The 27167-nt window shown below is 39.1% G+C and overlaps 1 protein-coding gene across 3 annotated transcripts in view; it reads left to right on the plus strand.

Annotated features, from left to right (window-relative positions):
• The first annotated feature begins 388 nt into the window (after window positions 1–388).
• Window positions 389–27167, plus strand: part of HIF1A (hypoxia inducible factor 1 subunit alpha) — a 54296-nt gene continuing 27517 nt past the window's right edge. Inside the window, exons 1-5 of one of the 3 annotated variants that reach the window (XM_023726262.1) lie at window positions 712–829; window positions 18036–18139; window positions 25361–25551; window positions 26486–26631; window positions 26715–26799. In XM_023726262.1, the coding sequence (XP_023582030.1) occupies window positions 25503–25551; window positions 26486–26631; window positions 26715–26799 (280 nt within the window). In that variant the 5' untranslated portion in view covers window positions 712–829; window positions 18036–18139; window positions 25361–25502. Of the gene's footprint in view, window positions 830–17566; window positions 18140–25360; window positions 25552–26485; window positions 26632–26714; window positions 26800–27167 lie in introns of those variants that run through there. The other 2 variants (XM_004370926.1, XM_023726261.1) reach the window with 2 other exon arrangements.

Genomic DNA, 27167 nt, shown 5'->3' on the forward strand with positions numbered 1-27167 from the left:
GCAACCCTGCCCAGCACTGCCCCAGAAGGGAAAGAGAGCGGGAGACTTAGATTACTGCATCAAGAGGCAGGAAATGTGATGCAGAATTGGGACTCCGCAACTAAAATCCCTTTTCAGCAGTGCCTTCCAAAGTCAGCCACTCCCCCATGTAGGAGTAGGCGCACAGTCCCCAGACTGGCTCAGCCGCCACCCGAGGTCCTTTCTCTTTCTTCCGCAGCTGCACACAAACCAACACGTGAGCGCTGGAGCCTGTCCCAGCTGTGCCCAGATGACCGCCGCCTGATTGGCTAAGAGCGACGTGGGCTGGGGTGGGGACTGGCCGCCTGCGCCGCTTGCCATTGGCTTACAGGGAACCCGCCTCCTCCTCAGGTGAGGCGGGCCTGCGTGAGCGCGCGGCGGGTTCGGCGGGCGGGCGCGCTCCCGCCGCCCCGCCCCTTCCCGCGCGGCCGAGCGCGTCTCCGCCCTTGTCCGCCCCCTGTCGCTGCCTCAAGCGCCTCAGTGCACAGAGCCGTCTGGTCTGAGGGACCGCGAAGACCGCCTTCGCCGCCGGTTCGGCCAGTGTATCGGGCCGGGCCCTGACAAACAGCCCGCGGAGGGGCTCCTTCGAGCCGGACTTGGACCTCTGCGGTTGCCGCCTCCTGCTCCTGCTTCTGGATTTGGGAGGGGATTCCCCCGTCGCAGCCCCCGCCTCTGGACCTGCCTCTTGTCTCTCCGCGTGTGGAGGGAGCCAGTGCTTAGGCCGGAGCGAGCCTGGGGGCCGCCGGCCGCGAAGGCATCGCGGGGACCCATTCGCCATGGAGGGCGCCGGCGGCGCGAACGACAAGAAAAAGTAAGACATTCCCTCCACCGACCCCATTCTCTACCGGCGCCCCCGCCCCGCCGGCCGCCCCGGGCTCCCGGGCCGGCCTCAGCTTTCCTGGGGGGCCGGCCGTTTTGTTTCTGCCTCCTCTCCCCCTTCCCTCTTTTCCCCCAGCCCAGTTGGTCGGCTCCCCCGCTGTCCACGTCGCCATCTTGTCGTGGGGGGTGGGAGACACATCGAAAGTGCTTTCAGGGGCCGGGGTCTGAGCCCTCCCTGCTCGGCCTCCCTTCCTGTCCGCGAGGGCCTGGTGGCTTTGCCTTCCCTACCCGTCTCAAGCAACCCTCTTGCTCCTCTGCCCCTATCTGGAGGGGTCTGTGCCCAGCCTGAAAACCCCGGGAAGAAATAAACCGCAGCTCGGTCGCCGCTGTTTGCACCCGTAGCTTCCGCTCCTTCCCGCCCCCATCCTCTCGGCTTCCATTGAAAAGTCGGCCCCGGGGCGGGCCCTGCACGTTAGTCCTTGCTTCCTAGGGGGCTCGGGCCCGGGGGTTCCCGACCAAGGGGCTCGCGTAGGTCGAAAGTGATCTTACCCGGCTCTAGCCTGGCCTTGAGGGGTGTCTTTGCCTTTGTGCCTTAGGGACTTGCCGCGATGGCCTTAAAATACTAACTTTTTAGTTTGCACGTGCAGCTTTTGTTTTAATCGCCTGAAAAAACTTGCCTAGACTGAGAGTCGGAGCAAGGGAAATTTAAAGAAATCGAACATTTCAAAGAGAACATCGTATTACTTGTCACGACAGCCCGACGTTATACATGAATATCTGCCTCATTCATTTTTGAAAATATGGTAGTGAAAATGTAGCGCCTGGTTAAATTTAGGGAAACAGTTTTGTGGCGATTGAAAATAAAAAAGAATTGATCAGAGCAAATGAAATGCAGCACTAAAATCTTGCAGAGTTTTCAGAACCCTGCCTCATCGTCCTGAAATTGAAGTGTATTAAAGGAAAACCTTCAAATACATCCTAAGTAAATAATCATTCCGTTAGAACTTACTGCAAGTTTATAAAACACCACTTGAAGTTTGAGTCCAAGGGGTACATTACAGAAGAATTAAGAATTGTGAAGTGAGTGAACCAGTGGAGTTAAGAGTCATCCCGCCTCACCCCCGCCCCCCAAATTTGGTCCACTTTGGTATTTTAACCTTTGAGGAAATCATTTTAAGGAATTGAAGATTTAGTTTGTGATAGTAGCCTGGATTTACTGTTAAGTCTTTCCACTGCTCTGGGAGAGATTAATTTCTCTAATCAGTATCAACAGAAGATAAACTTGTTTATATTCTTGTTATTTTGTAGATTCCATATCTTGGTCTTATTTAACTAGAAATGTTATCTTCTCAATTTGCATATACTAGAGAAAGCACTCATAAAATTCAAAAAGTGGGCAAACAGATCTAAACTTAATTCCAAGAATTGACAGGAATTAATTGCAGTTAATTTTGCAGAAGTGATTACAGTGCTTTTGATGAAATGATGAGGCTGCTGTATTGTAAACCTAAGGCAGATTACCTCTGGGTAGTGCCAACTTTTTGTCTTTATTAGATGTTGAACCATATTTAGTACAATATAGTAAGTTGTGGACCAGTTACTTCCTTTTTATATGGTATACTTATTTCTTTTTCGCAGTTAATCAGTTGAGAATATAAGCAACTTCAATATGGATGAATTAATTAGCTCCTGTGCATCATCTCCAATTCTAAAGGAATTTGTAGATTTTCCTCTTTCCCATCTGTTACTTGAAATTAAAAAGAATATCATTTTGAGCCTTAGAATGATTAATCAATCAGATTTAGCAACCTTGGATCAGATTGATTCATTTTTCTCAGTATAGAGGTTCTTAATGTATTTGAAATATTAAGTTGAACATTTAAGTGGTGGCAACTGAGCAGCTTTTGTTGTTATTGTTATTAGTTGCAGTCGAGTCAGTTCTGATTCATGGTGACCCCATGTGTGCAGAGTACAGCTGCTCCAGGGTTTTCAAGTCTGTGACCTCTCGGGAAGCAGATCAATGCCAGGCCTGCCTGTCTTCCGAGACATCTCTGCATGGATTCAAACCTCCAACCTTTGGGCTAATAATCTATTCCCTTGGAGTCGATTACAACTCATATTGACTCTATACAAGAGTAGAACTGCCCATAGGGTTTCCAAGGCTGTAAATCTTTATGGAAGCCACATCTTTCTCCCCTGGAGTGGCTGGTGGGTTCGAACCACCAACCTTTCAGTTTGCAGCCAAGCACTTAACCATTGCACCACCAGGGCTCCTTTTTTGGGCTAGTAGTTGAATGCTTAATCCTTTGGCCACTCAGGGACTCCTTTTAAACAAAACAAAACAAAAACAACCTAAACCGGTTGCTGTGGAGTTGATTCCGACTCATAGTGACCCTACAGGACAAAGTAGAACTGCCCCATAGGATTTCCAAGGAGTTGCTGGTGGATTTGAACTGCGGACCTTTTGGTTAGTTTCCGAGCTCTTAACCACTGCTCCACCAGGGCTCCTTTTAGATGTCGGTAAAAGATGTCTCTTTTTATTCTTTTCTAACTAATAATTTTAAAACTTAAACAAAAAGGTGATTGAGGGCCTGGCCACGTATGTACTGGGAGTGAGATAAGGGGAGTAGTCTAGGATTCCATGCAATTTTTCCATTTTAAATGAGCATCCAGAGTTGGGATGGGGAAACAAATTTATCTTTTTTAAAGAAGCATAGGTTTAGGAAAATAAAAAGTTGAAAGATTGGAAGAAATCAGAACAGAATGGATATGGTTGTAATAGATTTAACATAGGTCATTTTATGTTGATTCCTTAGTTGTAGGAACTGCACTTAATAGCACATGCATATAGAATTTTAGATTTCAAAGGCATGTGAAGAGATTCATTGTTCTGCCAGACTCTTTCATAGTTTTCCAAAACAAACAGTTATTGGATCATTAAAATAAAATCTCTGAGAATGGACATCCCATTCCTTAGCTTCCTTCTTTAATTTTGGCCATTAAAAAGTCAAGAAGCTCTTTCACTTATTAGGAAACGTCTTTCTGGTTACAATTTTACTTCGATTTTCCTCGTGTTCTTTGAAGAGACAGAATTCCTGGTGGTTAAGAGCATAGAATCGCAAGCCAAATAACTGAGTTAGAGTCCCAGCTTTTTCACTTGTTAGCTTTGTGAGCTTGGGCAAGTTACTGAATCCTGCTGTGCCTATTTCCTCTTTTTGAAATGATGGTAATAATAGTAACCTTCTCGAGGATCATTGTGAAGATTAAATCTGATAATGCATGTAAAATGCTTATCCCAGTGCCTGGCAAAGGAGTCTTGGTAACACTTTGTATACTTGAAAATAAGTGTTGTTCGTTAAAGTTTAAACTTCTACAAAACTTAAAGCGTTATTTGCACATCCTTTCTACTAATTCTTTGTTTTGGTTTCTCTTTTCTCAGTCTTCATTCATCTTTCCTATAAAACTCGCTGCCATCAAGTTCATTGCGACTCATAGTGACCCTATAGGACAGAGTTGAACTGCCCATAGAGTTTCCAAGGCTGTAATCTTTACAGGAGCAGACTGCCACATCTTTCCCCCAAGGAGCAACTGGTGGGTTCAAACTGCCAACCTTTCGGTTAGCAGCCCAGTGCTTAACCACTTGTGCCACCAGTGCTCCTCATCTTTCCTATACCTCCTAAAAATTAAAAGACTGACATTAGATTCAGAACTTTAAAAGGGATTTATTTTTTCTTGATAAAACAATATGTCCCTGGATTATGTTGGCATCTAGCATCAATTATTCTTATTGAACATCTGATCTACCCTCTACTCTAGGCCTCCTTTTTCATAATTCCTTACCCTTAGGTTTCCTCCTCAAATAGATTAATTTACTCTGGACTCCACAGACTAGTCATAAGCACATATACTAACCACACTGTTCATTTCAGCAAGGTATTTGCAAGATACTCAGTCTTAGGATTGGCAGTAACATAAAACATTTTTTGTCTTGATGCCAAAGTTATTTAGTAGACAATTTTATAAATATGTTAGAAATACTAATCTTTACTAAAGATGAGGCCCAATAAAGCATACAAACCTACGTGGTAGAAAAGCTGTCCTTTACTTATAAATTTCTCCATAGTTAAGACCATTGGGTTCTGTCTCAAGGCAAGGCTTGAATCCTGTACTATTGGTCTGATTTTTGTGGCACAATTTGTAGCAAATCTATATTAGTGCACTCTTCCACATGTACGTGTTTACTAAACTGTCAGGTTGTTTTAGACTGATAACATGTGACAACTCATTCCTGTGGTCCACTGTCAGACACCTTGGGCAGTTTAAAGGTTGTCTAATCTTTTTACCTGTTAACTTCCATTGTCTTTGTGGCTCTAACGGTGTCTGGACTCTAGGTTAAGATTTTGTGGTTAAGAATGGTATGTAGGAGGCTAAGGGGGCTTAGCCTCTTGACTGATTGTTTCTGAAAAATTCACAATAGTTTATTATGTTTGGTGGTTAAATAAACTGTTATCATACATGAATGTTAAAGATTTGGATTAGATTACTGTGCTCCTCATGGAACATTTTCTATGCAAGTATTTATGCACGTTTTTGTTCTGCGTGTTTTGCATACATTATCTCATTTAATTCTTTTTCCTTTAACATCATATCTTACTTCTCTTTCCTTGCTAGTACGAAAGTGACTTCGTTCTCTTTACTACATCGTATTGATCAGCCTGCATGTACCATGACTTATTTAATCATTCCTGATTGATGGACATTTAGGATGTTTCCAGTTTATTGCTGCAACAAACAAGGCTCAATGAGTATCCTTGTAAATACCAAAAACAAACAAACTTGTTGCCCTTGAGTCAATTCCAACTCATAGTGACCCTGTAGGACAGAGTAGAACTGCGCCATAGAGTTTCCAAGGAGCAGCTGGTGGATTTGAACTACTGACCTTTTGGTTAGCAGCCGTAGCTCTTAACCACTGCACCACCAGGGCTCCATTCTTGTAAATACATGTCTTAAACATTTATTTAAAATCATAACAATACATATTAATTATGGAAAATTTAGAAAATACAGAAAAGTATAAAGGGAAAAAGTACTCAAAATTCTACCCTTCAGATAATGACTGTTAACATTTTAATATATTTGCTTCCATATCCTTTTTATGTGTGTATGTGGGTGTGTGTTTATTAGCTAAAATCATAGTTTATTTAAAATCCTGCATTTTCAAGTGTTAGTATTTCCTACATTTATATATTTTTATAAATAGTATTTTAATTACATGTTATTCCATTATATAACTTTTAGTGGTTAAAAGCTCTGGAGCTAGTAGAGTACCTGGGTTTGAATTCCAGTTCTGTCACTTACTAGCTAGTATGACCTAACTTCTCAGTGTTATGTATCTTTTCTGTGCCTTAGTTTTCTTGTCTGTAACTGCCACGTAGTTAATATGTGTAAAGTGCTTAGAACAATGCCTGGCAAATAATGAATAGTATGTAAGTGTCTGCTGTTATTATCTTTAAGATTATCATCATTAACAGTTAGGCATTAGGTTTCTAAAATTTTGTTACTATAAAGTAATGTAAAGATCTTCTTGGGTCATAATCAGGAATACAAAGACTTTAAATATTAAGGTTCTTGATAATGAAATAACTTGGGTTTTTGTGACTTTTCAATGGTTGTTTCATTTAACTTTAGAGGGGATTGGATTGTGAGTCTTAATTTTCCGTAGGATACCAAGACTTTGGCTTTCTAAGAATAAGAAATTTGATAAATAAAATTCTCATGGGAATCATTTAATAGAGACTGCCATATCATCAACATTTTTCATGAGGGGGCATGTCCCCAGAACTGCTGAAATGATTTGTTTCTTCTCCTTTGATTGATGATGTTATCTCCATGCAAAGTCCATGAGCCATACTCCATCTCCAGAGTTCTTACCGTATACTGCAGGGCCTTTATATCAGACCAACCTGGCGTTTCTCATAACCTTTGTGTCCTCTTGTCTGCTCTGACCTGCCTATTTCTTTCAGTCATCTCACACCAATATCTGAGCCTTTTCTTATTTCACCTAAATTTTTCTTTGTGTCCCACTTCACCTGTATCTTCTCCTCTAATTAAAGTATCTTTTTTTCTCTCCCTGAGATTTATTGAAGGAGCCCTGGTGGCTCAGTGGTTAAGTGCTCAGCTGCTAACTGAAAGGTTGGCAGTTCGAACCCACCCAGTGGCTCCATGGGAGAAAGACCTGGCAGTCTGCTTCCATAAAAATTACAGCCAAGAAAACCCTGTGGGGCAGTTCTACTCTGTCATGCAGGGCTGCTATACGTCAAAATCGACTTGACAGCACCTAGCAACAACAACATGTAGAAAGTTACGGAACCTCCTTTGACATCTCTTGATATAGACATTCAAATTCTGTTAGTTTCAAGCTTTCTGACAAAATTTACTTAAGCCTTAGTAAAGATGAAAAATATGAGCAAAACTACCATCACTTCCCCTTCCCAGACTCATGGCAGACATTAGTATCACTCTTTCCATTAATATCACAGTTGACTTCAGAATTTTGTTCAGTAAAGTATTCCAGGGAGAGACCAGAAGAACTAGATGGTGCCCGGCTACCACCAGTGACCACCCTGACAGGAACACAACAGAGGGTCCCTGGTGGAGCAGGAGAAAGTGGTGTGCATAACTCAAATTCTAGTAAAAAGACCAGACTTAATGGTCTGACTGAGACTGGAGGGACCCCAGAAGACACAGCCCCCAGATGCTCCGTTAGTCCAGAACTGAAACCTTTCCCAAAGCCAGCTCTTTACACAAACATTAGATTGGACATAAAATGATACTCGTGAAGAGAGTGCTTCTTAGCTCAAGTAGATGCATGAGACTAAACGGGCAGCTCCTGTCCAGAGGCCGGATGAGAAGGGAAAAAGGACAGGAGCTGGTTGAATGGACACTGGAAATCCGGGGTGGAAGGGAGGAGTGTGCTGTCACATTATAGGGAGAAGAGCTAGGGTCACATAGCAGTATGTATATAAATTTTTGTATGAGAAACTGACTTGATCTGTAAACTTTCACTTAAAGCACAATTAAAAAAAAAAAAGATTGGGAAGGGGATAAGAAAAGTATTCCACCAGTTATACCAGTCATGGAGTTGGTCAAAAGATGAAGTCTGTTTGCCATCCCAGCCATAGTATGAAACTAAAATCAATAATAATTTAAAAAAGAAAACCTTTAACATTAGATACAAGGGTACCACTGTTGTAACAAAACCTGTTACAAGGTTGAGGCTTGATTTTTCCCGTTGCTTTATACCAAAACAAAACCAGTTGCCGTCGAGTCTGTTCTGACTCATGGTAAGCCCCTTTGTGTAGATTAGAACTGTACTCCATACGGATTTCAAGGCTGTGACCTTTTAGAAGCAGGTTACCAGGCCTGTCTTCCGAGGCACCTCTGGGTTGGTTTGAACTGCCAACCTTTACGATTAGAAGTCAAGTGCTTAACTGTTTGCCCCACTCATAGGAGCTCCCTGAGTGCATTCAAAATCATTTGATTAGGCTAAACCACTTTTTAAAATGCTTCAAGTTTTAGGTTTTTTTGTGGGAAAAAAATCAAAACAACGCAACTGCATATAATCTTCTGCTATTTCATTACCCATAGACCATTAACAACATTTTGGTGTGAATATTTCTGTCTTGTTTCTATTCATAGGTATACATGTGTTTAATAAATAGAGGATCAGAATGTACATACTGTGTTTTTAACCTGCTTTTTATAAATCACATCCATCCCTATTGGGGTATCCCTATCTCTATGGGTGAGATTCTTAAAGTTTTGTAGAATTATTGTGAGAATGAAATTAAATAAAATTAGTGTTAGGTGCTTAGCATAGTATATGGGCTCTTTTTTAAAAAAAAAAATTTTATTGTGCGTTAGGTGAAAGCTTACATAGCAAATTAGCTTCCCATTTGATAGTTTATATACAAAGTGTTTCATGACATTGGTTCCATTCCCAACAATGTGCCTACCCCCACCGCCCCGTTTCCCATCCTAGGTTTTCCATTTCCTTTCGTCCTGATTTGCTACCCCTGCCTGCTTTCTTATCTTGGCTTTTGGGCAAATGTTACCCTTTTGATCTCCTATGACAGATTGCTTTAAGGAACATGTTCCTCTTGGATGTTGTTGTTTATTTTGTGGGCCTGTCTATGGTTTGGCTGATGGGTGTCTCCGATAATGCCTTCAGTTCCACTTCAAAAAGGGTGTCCGGGGGCCATATTCCTGAGGATTCTCCAATCTCTGTCCGACCAGCAAGTGGGTTTTTTTTTTTTTTTTTTTTGTGAATTTGATATTTTGTTCTGCAGTTTTTCTCCCACTTTGTCCAGGACTCTCTGTTGATCCCAGTCACAGTGGTCTATAGTGGTAGCTGGGCACCATCTAGTTCTTCTGTAGGCTGTGGTTCATGTGGTCCATTAGTCCTTTGGACTGATTGCTCCTTTGGGTCTTTGGTTTTCTTAACTCTCTTTTGCTCCGGATGGTAAGAGGCTGATAGATAGTTATATCTTTGATAGCTGGTCACAAGCTTTTAGACACTACTCACCAAAGTAGCATGCAGAGCTTTGTCTTTATGAACTATGTTGTGCCAGTTGACATAGATGTCCCAAGTCTGTGGTCCTTCGCCTTTGAGCCTAGGAACTTCATCCTGTCAGATGTTTGTTTATGTCTAAGAAGTTGCCCTGACTGTGGCCCTTGTGTGCTCTGTTGTCGATATTGATATCTAAGCATCATCTACAGTTATGTATGTAGAAATATCCACCACCAGACCTGTATCTGTAGATGGGTGTGTTCCCTTATGTCCTCTCATACCTCTTGTCATATCTATCTAGCTATGAATCCATTTGTTAATTAGTGTTTGTTAATACTGTTGTTGCAGGATTGTCTATGCTATAGTAATTATCTTTGTTGCCCTTTGTTCCTGCATTCCTCTGTGTGCTCCTATGCCTTGGTCATGTTTTGCTGACTTCCCCCATATTGTGTATTGCCTTTCCCCTTGCCAAAATTATAATCTCTTATGTCTAGTTTATAATTTTCCCTGCCTCCCCTTCCCTGGTAACCATCAAAGAAAAAGTTTTGTTTTGCTTTGTTTTTTTCCGTATGTAAACCTTTTCTTGTTTCTTTATAATGGTGGTCTCATACAATATTTGTCCTTTTGTGATTGACTTGTTTCACTCAGCATAATGTCCTCCAAATTCATCCATGTTGTGAAATGTTTCACTGATATGTCGTTATTCTTTATCATTGTGTAGTATTCCATAGGGCGTATGTACCAGTTTGTTGATCTCTTCATCGGTTGATGGGCACTTAAGTTGTTTTCATCTTTTTGCTATCGTAAATAATGCTGCAGTGAACATGGGTGTGCATATGTCTGTGCATATGTCTATTCCTGTCTCAGGTCTTATTTCTTTAGGGTATATACCTAGGAGTGGGATTGCTGGATCATATGGTATTTCTATTTCTAGGTTTCCGAGGAAGCACTATACTATTTTCCAAAGTGGTTGTACCATTTTACATTCCCACCAGCAGTGTATAAGAAGAGGTCCAATCTCTCCCCACCCTCTCCAACATTTGTTATTTTCTATTTTTTTATTTTTGATGAGTATGAGTAATGTCAAGGTGGTATGGTATCTCACTGTAGTTTTGATTTGCATCTTTCTAATGGCTAATGATCATGAGCATTTCTTTATGTGTGTGTTAGTTGTCTGGATGTCTTCTTCGGTGAAGTGTTTGTGTATATCCTTTGCCCATTTTTTAGTTGGAGTATATGGCTCTTAATGCTCTTTGGATATTGGAGATAGGCTGTTATACTATTATTTTATGTCAAAATTTATTCTGAAAAAAGGATTTGATAAACATACTCATCTGAAATGATAGATGATTTCTAAGACTACACTGGTTTTTTTCCCAGAGACATTTGCAATTCATTGGAGAAATAAATATGAATAAGGATGTGATTTATATAGGGTTGTTGTGAGGTTTAACTAAAAATGTTTCACACAGGGTATGTAGTAAACATTTAAGTATTATTAGTATGTCATTAAATATTATTTCATAACAGTTTTAAAGGCTGAATGGTATTCCATTATAGAGATATTCCATCCGTTCTTCTGTTTGGGATGATTAGGTTGAATCTAACGTTTCCTTATTATAAAGAGTTGTAATTAATAGCTTTTTAGGTATATTCGTAGTAATTTCTTAACACTAAATTCTAAGAAGTGGAATTACTGGGTCAAAGAATGTGTAAATTTTAATACTTTCAATATCTTCCAGAAAGTTTGAACCAGTTTATTCTACCAGTATTTGAGTGTGCAATTTTTTTTAACATTAAAGTTCATTTGTTTTTAATTTGGAACATTGGCAGTTTGATAAATGTATTAGGATTCTTTTTATTGCAAGCAATGAAACACAACTCAAACTAGCTTAAGGGGAAAAAGCAGTTATTGGCTCACACAATTTAGCTTTGGCTTAAGGGACAATTAGATCACTAGTTAGTGCTGCTTTTCCTCCACATTGATTTTTTTTTTCCCCCATGAATGCCTGGCCTTTACAAATTAAATGAAAACATTTGTCTTTCATATAAACATGCTATTCTAAAACAATTATTTTCTGAGATAGTAATAAAGAAAAATATTCTCAAGGGTGTATATTTAGGCTATTAGGAGGGGGGAAATTAAGAAATCCTACTTTTCCAAGTTCTTTTGGTGTTAAGAATCTTATTAAATATCTTTTAACTTGTTTCCAGAAGAGAATTGGAAATTGACTGGCTTTGCAGATAACATAGTTAATATATTTAAATAGATTGTAATGTCAAACCAGTAGTCAAAGCCTTAACTGTGAACCGAAAAGGGGGTTTTCCATTGGATAATGTGAACAAGCAGTTTATATCAGTGGTTCAAAAATTTTCTTCAACGCTAACTCTACCACCTAACCACTATGGCCTATAACAGGTTATTGGGCATTCATCTTTTTTTTTTTTTTTTTAAGCAAATATTTATACATCTAATTTATCAAGCAAAGCGTTGAACTGTGGGTGGTTCAGGCTACAGGTGAATGTTACGTTTTTGGTGTTAATTGGTTCATCCATAACATGTCCCGTGTTTTATTTTTTAGTACAGTGTGATTTCAGGTTCCAAGTTCTTGCAAAATATAGACTTTTGGTTACAAAAAGTTTTGTTACACTAATATCAACCATCAGAAGAGCATCTTCCATAGGTGTGTTGACTAATTTGGCCATTTGCTTTTAGAATTTTCTAAGACACTCTAACAAGACAGTCTATTCATTTTTGGCAGCTAGAAATGTTAGAAAGTTTTTTATTCCAGTATTTCTCAACCCTGACTAATGTTTGGATCCCTTTTGAAGCAAAGTAATCCTTATGGAACTCTGAGATATGCCCAGTGACTTCAATCTGAGTATACAACATTAAAAAATGTAACCCTGTTTCTTTTAGTGATCATTTGGTACTAATTTGATCATAAACAAACGTAGCCTCAAACGCAGAAGGTTTATAGCAAGAATATAGAGCTAAATAGAGGTGATCTAGATGATCCAGAATGTGTTTTCTCTTTTTAACATTGCCATTAAAATGAAAACACAGTTTTAAAATTCATGCACTGCTTTAACTCTGTTGAGCAAAGCCCGGTCATATTTCAAATATCTGAATATAGCTATCATGTCTCCTCCTTCTGTTCCTAAGGAAAACATTACCAATTTCTTTAATCTTTTAATTTTAAAATTATATATTGAGTATGTGATTTGTGACAAGATATTAAAAAAAATGTTGCCGTTGAGTCGGCTCCAACTCATTGCAACCCCCTATACGTCAAAGGCATAGACCATATTAAAAGCATGGGCTTCAGTTTCAGGTGGAACCTGGACCTACCACTTACTAACAGTGTTACTTACCTCCTTTTTATAGATAAGGAAACTGATGATCAGATACTATACATGTTGTTAGGGGAAATTTATCTAGTAATATTGGATAGGATGGATTAGTGTAGGAGGACAATAATAATATTATCTAATATCAGAGATTCTCTTTTGTCCTCGTTTCCAGAATCTTTATCATGGTCAGGGTTAAAAACTAAATGGAAAAAATCTTCAGGGTATGATTTCTGTGTGTATGCCTTTATTATGATACACGTGAATTTTTTTAATATTGTGTAAGTGCCTAATTATTATAACTTATGCACCTTATGTTATATTTAAGCAAATAATTGTTGCCAGGACACTATTCCAATACATGAACACTCACACACAGGTTTAGTGTCACTGACTTCTTAAATCCATTACCTTCTCAGAGCATATAATAAGGGAAAGAGAAGAAAAGGGGTTTACAAGCTGAGAAGGGAGGTGTCATACAAAGGGAGAAGAGTGAGTGATACAGTAGGTGATATGAGCTGGGGAAAACCAGTAACACACAGCTGTTACCCTTTAATGTTTGTGGCATGCTTGAAGAGATTAAGAGGTGACTTTTTAAAAAATTGTTTCAGAGAGTCAAAAAAACATTTTGCAGTTATCACAGTCTTCATGTGTTCATCTTTGATCCCTAACCATGCTCTTATATTTTTGAGGCAGAGTTATTGTGTGTTTTATTAAACATACTCTTTTTATTACTGGCTTGTCACTGAGTTTTATCTCTAGCTTCTTATTCTCAGTAATTGTACCTTGCTCCACATAGTTTCCCCAATTCATTCCGTTCTGCCTGACAAACATAGTTATATGTATTTTAGTTTCAGCCAAAAATAATTTTTCTCATTTTTAAAAAATTTGCTGGCCTGCCTGTTAAATCTCTGCTGCAAGACATGCTTAGGGTTCTCAAATTTCTGTGGCTTGAGAATCACCTGAGTGTTTATTTAATATATGGATTCCCAAGAGACCGACCCACCCTCAGAGATTCTGATTTGGTAAGTTAGGAACGGGACTTGAGAGTCTATAAACTTTGCAAACACCATAAATAAAACACAGACCTTGAACAGCTAGAAATACTCATCATAATCATCTGTGAGAATGTTTTTTAAACAGATATGCCAAGCCTTCAATTCAGATTTCCAATGTTGGGATCAAGGCATCAAGAACCATTGACGGTCTAGTCTAGGTCCTTAGTGTATTTTATAGTTACTGAATCTAAGTACATAGTGGTGCTAATGTCTTAGGGGTTGGATATATTTCCTGTATTTGTAAACCATTTGGGGCAGATTTTTTAAAGAGAAAGTATGTAATAAACCATCTCTGTCTTAGAGTAAAAAATTTACATACATATTTTTGGTTTTCCTTATCCAGCATAAAACCAAACCGATTACCATCAAGTCAGTTCCAACTGTTGGTGACCTCAGGTGTGTCATATTGCTCCATAAGGTTTTCAGTGGCTGATTTTTTTAGGTCCCCAGACCTTTCTTCTAAGGTACCTCTGGGTGGCCTCAAACCATCAACCTTTCGGTTAGCAGCCAAGTGCACTGTTTGCCACCACTTGGGGACTCCACTTTATATATAGTAGGGGATCAAAGATTTGTTGAGAGGCTCAGTACCAATTCTGAACCAAGAGAGGTTTGATTTAAATCACTAGTCAGGAATACTCTAAAAACAAAAAACATATTCTTTTTCCAAATAGAATTTTAATATATATTAATGTAAACATGTAAATATATTACTGAATAATTTAATTGATTTGTAAATAGAACGTTTACAGATTAATGCTGCCTCAGATGTAATATAGATTTCATTTTCAGAATGCATTTTCAGGACGTAGTCTGTAATGTAAAACTGTGATTTTTCCCATTTATTTGACTGAAGCATTAGAAAATTGAATATCTGAGCATTTTCCTGAGGTTATTAAAAGGTGAATAATCGATTTTTTTCTCTGTTGTTGTTGCTGTCCAGTCATTTTCCAATGATAGCAACCCCATGTGGCAGAGTAGAACTGCCCTAGCCACTGGGTGGGTTCGAACCACCAACCTTTCAGTTGGCAGCTGAGTGCCTAACTATTACTGCTCCTTATCTTTTCACTAGGGCTTATTACCTTTTCACCAGGGCTCCTTATCCTTTCTCTAATTGCGGATATTTAAGAGAGATTTTGCCTTACTATTAGGATAATAATCATCTAAATAAAAAAATTTAAGTTGTTTCCAAAAATAAAACAAGAAATATATGCATTCTGAATATTTTTCTTTAGAAACTATTTTACCACAAATACCTGTGCTTGGAACTTCAAATTATTATGAAATGCAGAATTTTCAAAATCAGAAAATTAGATTAGCATCATATTGAATTATATTGCTTACAGTCTTCACTTTCCTCTTCTTGGAAGGAAATGCGATTATTCCTGTGTTATTCCCAAAATTAAAAAAAAAAAAATTTAACTTGGTTTTAGTTATGTTTTTCTAGAAAACTAGTTGAAAAGTTAGATGGCTAACTTTTTTCTGATAAATTCGGGTGACAGGATAGTGTCAATTCACTTGTGAAGTTTTCTTAAAATAAGTACAAAATCCGTGATCCTGCCATCTGAAGCTACTGTTAATATTTATAAACCTTGCTAACACTGATAGCATTGTATCTTTCGGGTTTTATCTGTGTATTTATGAGATGTGTACATGTGTGTAAGGAGCCCTGGTGGTGTAGTGGTTAAGCACTCATCTGCTAACCGAATGGTTGGTGGTTTGAACCCACAGCTGCTCCGTGAGAGAAAGATGTGGCAGTCTGCTTCCGTAAAGATTAAGCCTTGGAAACCCCATGGGGCAGTTCTGCTGTGTCCTATAGGGGAACTACGAGTTGGAGTGACTCAGCTCGATGGCAACTTGGTTGAGGGGGCTGTGTGTGTGTATGTGTGCACATGCATATACACATATACAGAAATGGATTCATATTCAAATTTTGTTGTGTAATCTGCTCTTTTCACTTAATACTATAAGATCTTTTATAAGCGAAGATAAATGTTTGTAGACTTTACTTTGTATCCTGAAATTTGATGTTAGTTGGTTTTATGGAATGAGTCCTGTGGCTAATGTTTTGTCAGATAGGGATTGACCTGGAAACTACTATTGAATAAAGCCAAGAAATGTAAAGATATATTTGTCCTAGAATGTAAGCCCCGTGAGGGTAGGGATTTGGCCTGTTTTGTTTAATGTACTTTGCTCAGGGCTAACAACAGTGTCTGGCTCATAGAAAATGATCAAGAAATATTTGTTGTATAAATGAATGGCATTTTTTAACATGCTAGTATCCTAAAGGTTCATTTTTACGTTTATTAATTAGAACTCAGTCTCCCAGAGAAAAGAACATAAAACAGAATGCTAGCTATCCTGAACATGTAATCTATATTTTATTTGAAATGTCAAATTTTTGTTTTTTCCATTAAGTAGGGATGTGTTTTTTAAATAAACATTATCTGTTTAAAGTATTCTGGTTTTGCAACAATTACTAGGTAGAAAATGTAACACCAGATCTTATTAATAACAAGAATATTCCTAATAATAAGTATAAAATGCTTAGGAATAGACTTAGTCTAAGAGTGACATCCTCTTAAAAAAAAAAAAAAACTAATAGGATTAGGAATCAACTGAATGAAAACCTCATGTCTTATGATAAAAATTACAATACTTTCTTGAAAAAGATTGTAGAAGACAGAATCAGTCTACTCATGTTTTTGGCTGGACATATTTATAAAGGTATTGACTTAATTGCGTAAGAACATCAAAATGCACATCCATGCGTTTTTCTGACCACGTTAGCTTAGGCAAAGCAGTAAAAGACATGGTTATGGAGTGTAATGATAAGGGAAATGATTAAACATTGAACCTATTCTCAGCAGATTGGTATTCTAGTTGCTCAGCACTCTCCCTATGCCTCTAACTTTCTTCTCTGGCAAAATCATTTATTCTTCTTTGTGATGTTGGCGGTGCTATTCACTGTTAACACTGCTTGATGATTTTTTTAATCAATAGCTGTTTTTTCACTAAGGAAAATGACACTGCTGGCTCTGGTGTTGACCCAGCTGTGTATTTGCCAGTGCTTATTTATTCCACAATTCATTCATGTAACATTTATTAAGCCTCTTTTATGTTGTAGGAACTCGACTAAGTGAATAATTGGTTGTTTTTGTACACAGAATTAACAGCTTTCGTAATCAGTTATTGTAGCATTTATTCTTGCAATAGTGAATGTACACTTCAACTGATAGAATTTCAACTTCTTAATTCATGCATTCAGCCAGCACTTACTGAATACCTCTTATATATCAGGAACTGTTATAGGCGCTTGGGATGTATCACTGAACAAAACAGACAAAAATCCCTGCCATTGTGGAGCTTGCATTCTAGTGTAGGTGTGGGTTAGGGGGTAGAGGCAGATAAGAAATATGATAAACAAGTAAAACAAAATACTTATAGATGATTAAGTACTATGGGAAAAGTAAAACAAGGCAAGAGGACCAGGATGGTAGCAATGGTTATGGATCTTACCTCAATGAGAAGGTGAAATCGGGGCAAAGACTTGAAGTTGAGGAAGCGAGCCGGTTAGATAATCCGGGAGCGCTGTAGTGCAGGCGGAGGAAACAAGCGTGAAGGCTCTAAGAAAGGAGTATCCCCAAAGTGTTTGAAGAACAAAGAGACCGGTGCAGTTGGAGCAGAGTGAGCAAGGGGGACAAACCAAACCAAACCCACTGCTGTCTAGTCTATTCCGACTCATAGAGACCTCATAGGATTTCCAGGGCTGTAAATCTCTACGGAAACAGACCTCCACATCTTTCTCCCGCCTGACCGCTAGTAGTTTTGAACTGTCAGCCTTTCAGTTAGCAGTCAATTGCTTTAAGGGGAGCAAAGTGATAGGAAATGAGGTCAAAGAGGCAGTGGGGCCAGATCACTAAGGCCCATATGTGCTATTGTAAGGACTTCGGCTTTTTATTCTAAATGAAGCAAAAACCATTTTAAGCAGAAGAGTGATATGACCTGACTTTCCTATTAAAAGTATTACTCTGGCAATATAATACCTGGCAGCTATTATAGAAATCCCTGGGTAGCGCAAACAGTTAAGAGCTCAACTATTAAGCAGAAGGTTGGTGGTTCAGACCCACCCAGAGGCACCTCAGGAGGCAGGCCTCGCTATCTGCTTCTGAAAGGTCACAGCCTTGAAAACCCTATAATGCAGTAGTTCTCTGCATGCACAGGTCACCATGAGTCGGAATTGACTCGAAGGCTACTAACAACAACAACAGCATTATAGAAATAGACTATAAGAGGATGAATAATGACAACAAGGAGACTAAAGAACGTAAGTAGCTCTTCACTTGTATTTGTATCTAGTATGCATACTTATATTTGAAAGTGAGTATCCAGATAATCACAGTAAATCCAACTAGTATGCCTTGTTCATATCACTGACATTGTTATGCTTGTTAGTTATGATTATAATCTATAGGATTACAAGAGCACTGATAAAGCACAAATTCAGGGATCCCCAAAACAATGTTGTAGGGATAGTTAATCTTCCATAGGCTGAAATCAAAGTCAAATAGCAGATTTAGGCCAAATACTAAAGCCAAAATCAAATTTATGCACATCCTTAGTAAGAATACAAAGATTAGTGAGGCAGTTTCCTGCCTCCAAGAAACATCAAGGGTTGTAGAGGAAGATGTCGTTCTTGGGTGCTGTCGAGTTGGTTCCAACTCATAGCAACCCTATAGGACAGAGTAAAACTGCCCCATAGGGTTTCCAAGGAGCAGCTGGATTTGAACTGCCTAACTTGGTTAGCAGCTGAGCTCTTAACCACTATGCCACCAGGGCTCCGTAGAGGAAGATAAATGTAGCAAAATAATCAGAGTAGTCAGTTCTAGGAAGGAGGAGCAGTTTTGGAAGGCAGGGGGAAAAGAGAAGGCAAAGTGATTCTTGAGGAGTCTTGAAATTTCACATAGAAATTTACCAAGCCACATATTAGGAAGAGTACTCCAGAGAGAGTGGAGTGAGCAAGCCAGAGAGAATGAAACATTATGGTGCTTTTGAGTAATTGCAGTGTGGCTGAAGAATGTGAATACTGTGGCGAATAATGAGGATATGGAAGAGATGGGCAGGAAACTAGGGCTTCCTTTCAAAATAATTAGACTTTGTCTTATGTATATTTGATAGCATTTTAAGCAGGACATAGTATAGATACATATTTGGAAGGATCATTGGGTGGTAATTTGAGAGAGAAATTAAAGCAAAGTTAACACGGAAGATTAGTTCAGTCGGTGGTTCTCAAACCTCACTAGTATATCATATATATCTCAGGAGTTTTTGAAAACCCAGATTTCTGGGCCCGGCCTCAGATCTGCTGAATCAGAGTTTACAAAAGTGGAGCCTAGGAATTTGAAATGTTGAAGGTCCCAAAGTAATTATGCAGCTAGACCAGCAGTTGGTAATACAGCATTAGATGACTTTCAGTAGACAAAGTGGGAGGCAGAGTAATCTCCACGAGGACTATTGTGTTTTTTACAGTATTTCTAGGATCTAGCACAGTACATGGTACTTTAATAGATACTTGATAAATGTTTATTGAATGAACATCTTTTTTTTTTTTAATTTTGTTGTTGAGGGATTATTTCTTGAATAAAGGAATAGTTCATGTCATTCAGAGGTTCAGGGAGGCCATTCCTCATCTAGTATTTTTGTTCTTGATAGAGTTTTTATGAGAATTAAAGGAATTCATATGCTAATGGAAACCCTGGTGGCATAGTGGTTAAGTGCTACAGCTGCTAACCAAAAGGCCAGTTCATATCCACCAGGTGCTCCTTGGAAACTATGGGGCAGTTCTTCTCTGTCCTATAGGGTCGCTGTGAGTCGAAATTGACTCCACGGCAACAGGTTTAATATGCTAAAACCTGGAAAAAGAACCCTTGTGGCACAGTGGTTAAGTGCTCAGCTCCTAACCAGAAGGTCCGCAGCTCAAACCCATGAGCCACTCAGTGAGAAAATGATGTGGCAGTCTGCTTCACAAACATTACAGCCTTGGAAACCAAATGGGGCAGTTCTACTCAGTCTTGTAGCTGCTGTGAGTCAGAATCGACTTGACGGCAGTGGGTTTGGTTTTGGTTTGGAATATATGGAAAGCAGTTAACACAGTGCCTGGCACATAGTAAGTGCTCAGTAAATGCTGGAGGGAAAACATTATCTTTTCTTCATGGTGCTTCATATGATTAGGTGTTTTGGCAACTGGCTTATGACTAGCCGGATCTCTTGAAGTGGGTACGCAGATTGGTTTTACTTTTGGGATCCTCACCATCTGAAAAATACCTAATAAAAGAAGAGTGGCAATTAGTGGTGAGCCTTGCCAGATATTTTAGTTATTATTTTAACTACAGAATATGTAACAAAAATAGATTAGTTGAACAAAATTATCTAAAAAATATGCAAAGTAAGTGAGAATTTAATGTTACAGTAAGAAATTTTTTTAAAGTGGGGAAAAGAATTAATTTTCAAAAGGATTTAGGTGTTTAGTATATAAAACCCGTTGCTGTAAAGTCAATTCCGACTCAGAGCAACCCTACAGGACAGAGTAGAACTGCCCCATAGGTTTGCAAGGAGTGGCTGATGGGTTCAAACTGCCGATATTTTTGTTAGCAGCCTACCTCTTAACCACTGTGACACCAGGCCTTCCTCCATATGGTATGTAGGGAAAAAAATAATTTAGATTCCCACCTTACATTTCACCAGAATAACTTCAGGTGGTTTAAGTGGTCTAATGAACTAGATGGAAGCAGATTAAGATATTTATCCGATCTTTGGTAGAATGACAATAAGGAATAAAACACTGGAAGAAATCACAAACTTAAGTAAATGCTAAAACTACATTATCACTGTTGTCACAATACAACTGTTAGTTATTCACTCATTACAATATAACGGAGCATACATTGAGAACCCTGCCTGTTACTTGAGTGTGTTGTTTCTATGATTGAACCTTACGGCTTTGCAGAAGATCATTTCAAGGGACGAGAGATTTGAGGTGGAGAAGACCAATTATGTATTTCATTTATAGGATGTAAGAGGGAGTAAGTGAAATTAAAGTCCAAGTTCTTCACATACTGTTATGTGCTCGATAAACAGTAGCAGCTGTTTTCAGCATTTAATAAATAAATGACAACAGGGTTGAACTGAATGGCATAGAAGAGCAGCTTGGTATTTGAGGGAGCAGCAGCATTTTCTTTTCTTTTCTTTTTTTAATATAATGAATAATGATTTTTTTTATTGTACTGTAGATGAAGGTTTACAAAACAAGTTTCTCATTAAACAGTTAGTACACATATTATTTTATGACATTGGTTAACAACCCCACGACATGTCAACACTGTCCCTTCTCAACCTTGGGTTCCCTATTACCAGCTCTCCTGTCCCCTCCTGCCTTCTAGTCCTTGTCCCTGGGCTGTTGTTCCCCATTAGTCTCGTTTTGTTTTATGGGGCTGTCCAATCTTTGGGTGAAGGGTGAACCTCGGGAGTGACTTCTTTACTGAGCTAAAAGGGTGTCCAGGGGCCATACTCTCGGGGTTTCTCCAGTCTCTGTGAGGCCAGTAAGTCTGGTCTTTTTTTGTGAGTTAGAATTTTGTTCTGCATTTTTCTTCAGCTCTGTCTGGGACCCTCTGTTGTGATCCCAGTCAGAGCAGTCGGTGGTAGCTGGGCACCATCTAGTTGTACCGGACTCAGTCTAGTAGAGGCCATGGTAGTTGTGGTCCATTAGTCCTTTGGATTAATCTTTCCCATGTATGTTATTTTCTTCATTCTCCCTTGTTCCCGAAGGGGTGAGACCAGTGGAGTATCTTAGATGACTGCTCACAGGCTTTTAAGACCCTAAATGCTACTCACCAAGGTAGAATGCAGAACATTGTCTTTATAAACTATGTTATGCCAATTGAGCTAGATGTTCCCCGAGACCATGGTCCCCACAGCCCTCCGCCCAGCAGTTCGGTACCTCTGGAGTTTGGATGTGTCTGTGGAGCTTCCATGACCTTTCCTTGTACAAGTCGTGCTAGCTTCCACAGTATTGTGTACTGTCTTGCCCTTCACCAAAGTCATCATTTATCTATTGTCTATTTAGTATTCCCCCCTACCCCTCCCATCCCTCATAACCATCAAAGATTGTTTCTTTTTGTGTGTAAACCTTTTCATAACTTTTTACAGTAGTGGTCTCATACAATATTTACCCTTATGTGATAGACTTATTTCACTCAGCATAATGTTCTCCAGTTTCATCCATGAGATGCTTCGCAGATCATCATTGTTCTTTATTGTCGCATAATACTCCATTGTGTGTATGTACCATAGTTTGTTTATCCATTCATCTGTTGATGGGCATCTAGGTTGTTTCCATCTTTTTGCTATTGTGAACAGTGCAGCAATGAACATGGGTGTGCATAAGTGTATTCGTGTGATGAGGAGCAGCAGCATTTTCATCAAGAAGATAAAGCACTGTGAAAGAGCAAAGACTTTGGAGTAAAAAAGACCTGGGTTCAAATCCCATCTGCTACATAACTAACTGGCTGTGAGAATAACAACATGTTATTTAACCTTCTGAATCCCAGTTTCCTTGTCTGTAAAATAGGGATAACATTTAATCTGTTTATAAGTTATCATGAGAGAACTTGGTACCTTGTGCAATATAGTGTTTGGCACATAGTAGGTTTTAATAAACAACAATTATTAAAGAAGCTGTGAGGATTTAGAATTTAACTTTACCCAAAGTAATTTTGTCTATGTCCTTGGTTCCTAAAAGATAATTCCTAGAACCTCAGAATTTCAATAAGGACTCCAGACCTGACAGGTTATACTGGAAAGGCAGGTCTGAGGTAGGAGCTGGCCAGGCCAGAGGGACTTACCTCATGATAATTACCTCATGGTGGCCAGGCCAGAGAACCCCATCTCAGGATGCCTTGAGATCACCTCATGATATCAACTGACCTCAGGGGAAAGGGACTGGAGTTTGCCTTATGTAATGAAGACCCCCCCAATAAAAACTCAGGACATCAAATCTCCATTAGCTTCCTGGTTGGCAAAAACATCTGCTCTCGGGACAGTGACGCAGCCTTTTACTTATACTGATCCTGCTTTGTATACGTTTTAATAAAGCTATAATCATAAGTATAGTACTTTCTGTGTGAGCTTTGTGAGTTTTTGTAGTGAATTATTGAACCTGAGGGAGTAGTGGGAGCCAGCAGGCCAGAAGTGAGGGTGTTGAGTGGACTCTTGAATTTGTAGCTGGCATCTGAGGTCTTTGACCTGCTCGGCAGTCTGAACCTGGAGGACTGTGTTCTTTAACTCACGAGATCTGACCTAGCTCCGTGTTGGCTAGGGTTAGAAGAAGAGGTGCTGCGTGGACGGCTGGTATCAGTACTGAACAGAGAAGTGAAAAAGTGCGGATTTGATTTATGTTATTATCCTCATAGTTGATGTCAGAAGTGGTATTCTGAAAGTTCCACGTGACACAGAAACTAAGGACAGAAAATAACCTACAGATTTGCCAGCTTTAGCCTTGTTTATCCTCAACTGGGCCAGGAGGAATAGATGTTGCTAGTCAGTTAAGCTAAGGAGGACAGCTCTGCTTGGTTATGAGTTGTGAAAAGCTTCTGTCTTAGTTATCTAGTGCTGCTATAACAGAAGTACCATAGTTGGATGGCTTTAACAAATTATTCTCTCACAGTTTTAGGTGGGTAGAAGTCTGAATTTACAGCAGTCAGCTCTAGGGGAAGGCTATCTCCCTCAATTGGCTCTAGGGAAGTTCCTTGTCTCCTGTCAGCATTTGTGGGCCCAGTGTTCCTTGGAGATCTCCATGTGCCTTGGTATCAACCTTTTCCTCCAGTCTAGGAAGTTCTCAGCACCGGGACCCCACATCCAATGGACACACTCCACTTCTGGCGCTTCTTGGTAGTAGTAAGGTCCCTTTCTCTGCTTGCTTGCTCCTCTTTCCTTTTATCTCTTGTGAGATAAAAGGTGTGACTCAAGCAAGGGTGGTGCATCCACTGTAATCCTCATTAACATAACCTAATCATGCCTCATTAACATAACCTAATCATGCCTCATTAACATAACACAACTCACTCCCAAATAGGACCATAACCACAGGCATAGAGGCCAGGATTTACAACACATAATTACATCAGATCACAAAATGGAGGACAACCACACAATACTGGGAATCATGGTCTAGCCAAGTTGATGTGAATTTTTGGGGGACACAATTCAATCTGTGACACTTGCTTATTGACTTTATTCTTGGCAGAGGCCCGTAAAGATATATCATCATATTGACATCTTTATTAATCTTTGCTAACCTGTTCCTTTAAATTCTTTGTGTTGTGCCACATCCTGCATTTACTTAGTATACTGTTGTGCAGTAAAAGATAAGGGGCTGCTAAGGGAGTGTCGTTGTTGTTAGTTGCCTTCGAGTTGGCCCTGGTGCATTGTGACCCTATGTACAACATAACAAAATGTTGCCTGATCATTGGCATGTTTGACTCCATTGTTGTGGCCATTGTGTAGTGCCTTCCAACCTAGGCAGAGCTTCCAGCATCCTAGCAAAAAAGCAAACTAATGTATGGGTAGTGAGCTAAGGGAGTAGGCAACCTGAAAATGGTAGGTTATTATAGCTGTTAATATAAATGCCTGTTGCTCATAGTATTGCTCACGCACTAGGGTGGAGGGTCAGAAAGTGCTGGTTGTTGTTGTTGTTAGGTGCCGTCTAGTCAGTTCTGACTTACAGTGACCCTATGCACAACAGAATTAAACACTGCCTGGTCCTGCACCATCCTCACAGTTATTGCTATGCTTGAGCCCATTGTTGCAGCCACTGTGTCAATCCATCTTGTTGAAGCTCTTCCTCTTTTCAGTGACCCTGTACTTTACCAACCATGATGTCCTCCAGGGACTGATCCCTCCTGATAACATGTCCAAAGTAGGTGAGATGTAACGTCCGACCATCCTTGCGTCTAAGGAGCATTCTGGTTGTACTTCTTCCAAGACAGATTTGTTTGTTCTTTTGGCAGTCCTTGGTATATTCGGTATTATTTGCCAACACCACCATTCAGAGGCATCGGTGGTTCTTTCATCTTCCGTTTTCATTGTCTAGCTTTCACATGCACGTGAGGCAATTGAAAACACCATGCTTGGGTCAGATGCACCTTAGTCCTCAAGTGGAGTGTAAAGAAAACAAAATACTGGGCAAACCTGTTTGTAGCTGTTACCATTTTACTTGCCTAACAGCTGTTTTCAAGTTGTTATGTACAACCTTAGATAGTTTCTCTAGACTTAATCATAATTTCTCTACATTGAGACTGCTTTCGAATGGCTGCAGAAGTGCAGCCTGGCATATACAGCTTTAAGTTTTTTTGGCTAAAATTAAAACATACTTCACAATTCGACATGGCCTGGAGGAAATACCTGCTTCAGACAGGTTTAAAGCTTGATCTTGGACTTCTTGTGAGAGTTCCTAACGTATAAATTTTTTCTTTTTTTGGTTGTTGGTATATAGGATTAGTTCTGAACGCCGAAAAGAAAAGTCTCGAGATGCAGCCAGATCTCGGCGAAGTAAAGAGTCGGAAGTTTTTTATGAGCTTGCTCATCAGTTGCCTCTTCCCCATAATGTCAGCTCGCATCTTGATAAAGCCTCTGTTATGAGGCTTACCATTAGCTACTTGCGTGTGAGGAAACTTCTAGATGCTGGTGAGTTGTTTTACAAGGGTTTAATAGATCTGAAAATTAGAAATGAGAAGTAATTAGAAATTATTTTTAGAAGATGGTTAAAAATGTTTTTGAGTTTTGTATACCCCATTATAGGTACTTTTTATTTTATTTTATTTATTGTATTTCAGGTGAAGGTTTACAGAACAAATAGTTTCTCATTAAACAGTAGTACACATATGTTTTATGACATTGGTTAACAGCCCCACGACATGTCAACCTTCTCCCTTCTCTACCTTTTTTTTTTTTCGGTGAAAATATACATAGCCAAAGATACACCATTTCAAAAATTTCTACATGCACAGTTCAGTGACATCGACTACGCTCTTCCAGTTGTGCTGCTATTCTCACTTTAGATGAAGGTTTACAGAACAAAATATTTTCTCAGTATAAGTACTTTTTAAAGTTTTCAGTAATAAGTATTTTTACCAAGCTAAATTTTTGTTACTTTGAAATAATCTTCCTCTTTACATTGTAAATTGTTTTGCTTTATTCTCTTAAATATATTCTTAATTCTTCTTCAATAAGGTAATTTTTTATCACCTGCTTTTAAAGCTTCACTCAGGAGTTTTTTAAATGTTGGCCTTTTCTTTTTCTCTTGCCCTACCTACCTTCCTACCTACCTATCTTCCTTTTAATAACATGACTCTTCGTTCTTTCTCAATAGTGTTCCTTGCTCCGTCACTTTAAATAATCATGAAAAGCAGCTGGCAGTTCTAATTTTAGACTTTCCAGCCTTTGGTTTTGACTATTCTGTGTTAAAAGGAAAGCGACAGGGGAGGAGGGGAAATTAAATTATACAGAATAAAATAGATGCTGTATATATTAAAATATCTAGGCAGAACGTTATAAAACATCTAAATATCACTGTCGTATAACTTTTTAACTAATTATTTTCCTATTCTTGTGCACTTAGGTGATTTGGATATTGAAGATGAAATGAAGGCACAGATGAATTGCTTTTATCTGAAAGCCCTAGATGGTTTTGTTATGGTTCTCACAGATGATGGTGACATGATTTACATTTCTGATAATGTGAACAAATACATGGGATTAACTCAGGTAGAATACCCACTATAAAGAGATCTTTTGTATGTTTTTATGATTTTATGATATAGATCTAATTTTTTAAAATGTATTTACAGTTTGAACTAACTGGACACAGTGTGTTTGATTTTACTCATCCATGTGACCATGAGGAAATGAGAGAAATGCTTACCCACAGAAATGGTGAGAGAAAAGTCTATTGTTTGGTTTAATGTAACAAGTTGTTTTACATAATCAGATACTGTTAACTAATTTTTAAACTGTGCTATTGTAGTAGCCTAAGGCAAACTTCATGTTTAATGAAAATGTTACTCTATTCTTTGTTAAAACTATGTTATTCTAATTTTTAGGTATTTCTTAAAAGCCCACCTTATTCTGTGTTATTGTTAGTTGCTGTTGAGACAGTTCTGACTCATGGTGACCCTGTGTGTACAGAGTAGAACTGCTCCACAGGGTTTTCAAGGCTGTGAGGTTTTTGAAGCAGATCACCAGGCCTGTCTTTTGAGGTGCCTCTGGGTGGTTTCGAACAGCCAGTCTTTCAGCTAGTAGTC

Source organism: Trichechus manatus, unplaced genomic scaffold, assembly GCF_000243295.1.
Source record: "Trichechus manatus latirostris isolate Lorelei unplaced genomic scaffold, TriManLat1.0 scaffold00010, whole genome shotgun sequence".
In the NCBI taxonomy this organism is placed as follows: domain Eukaryota; kingdom Metazoa; phylum Chordata; class Mammalia; order Sirenia; family Trichechidae; genus Trichechus; species Trichechus manatus.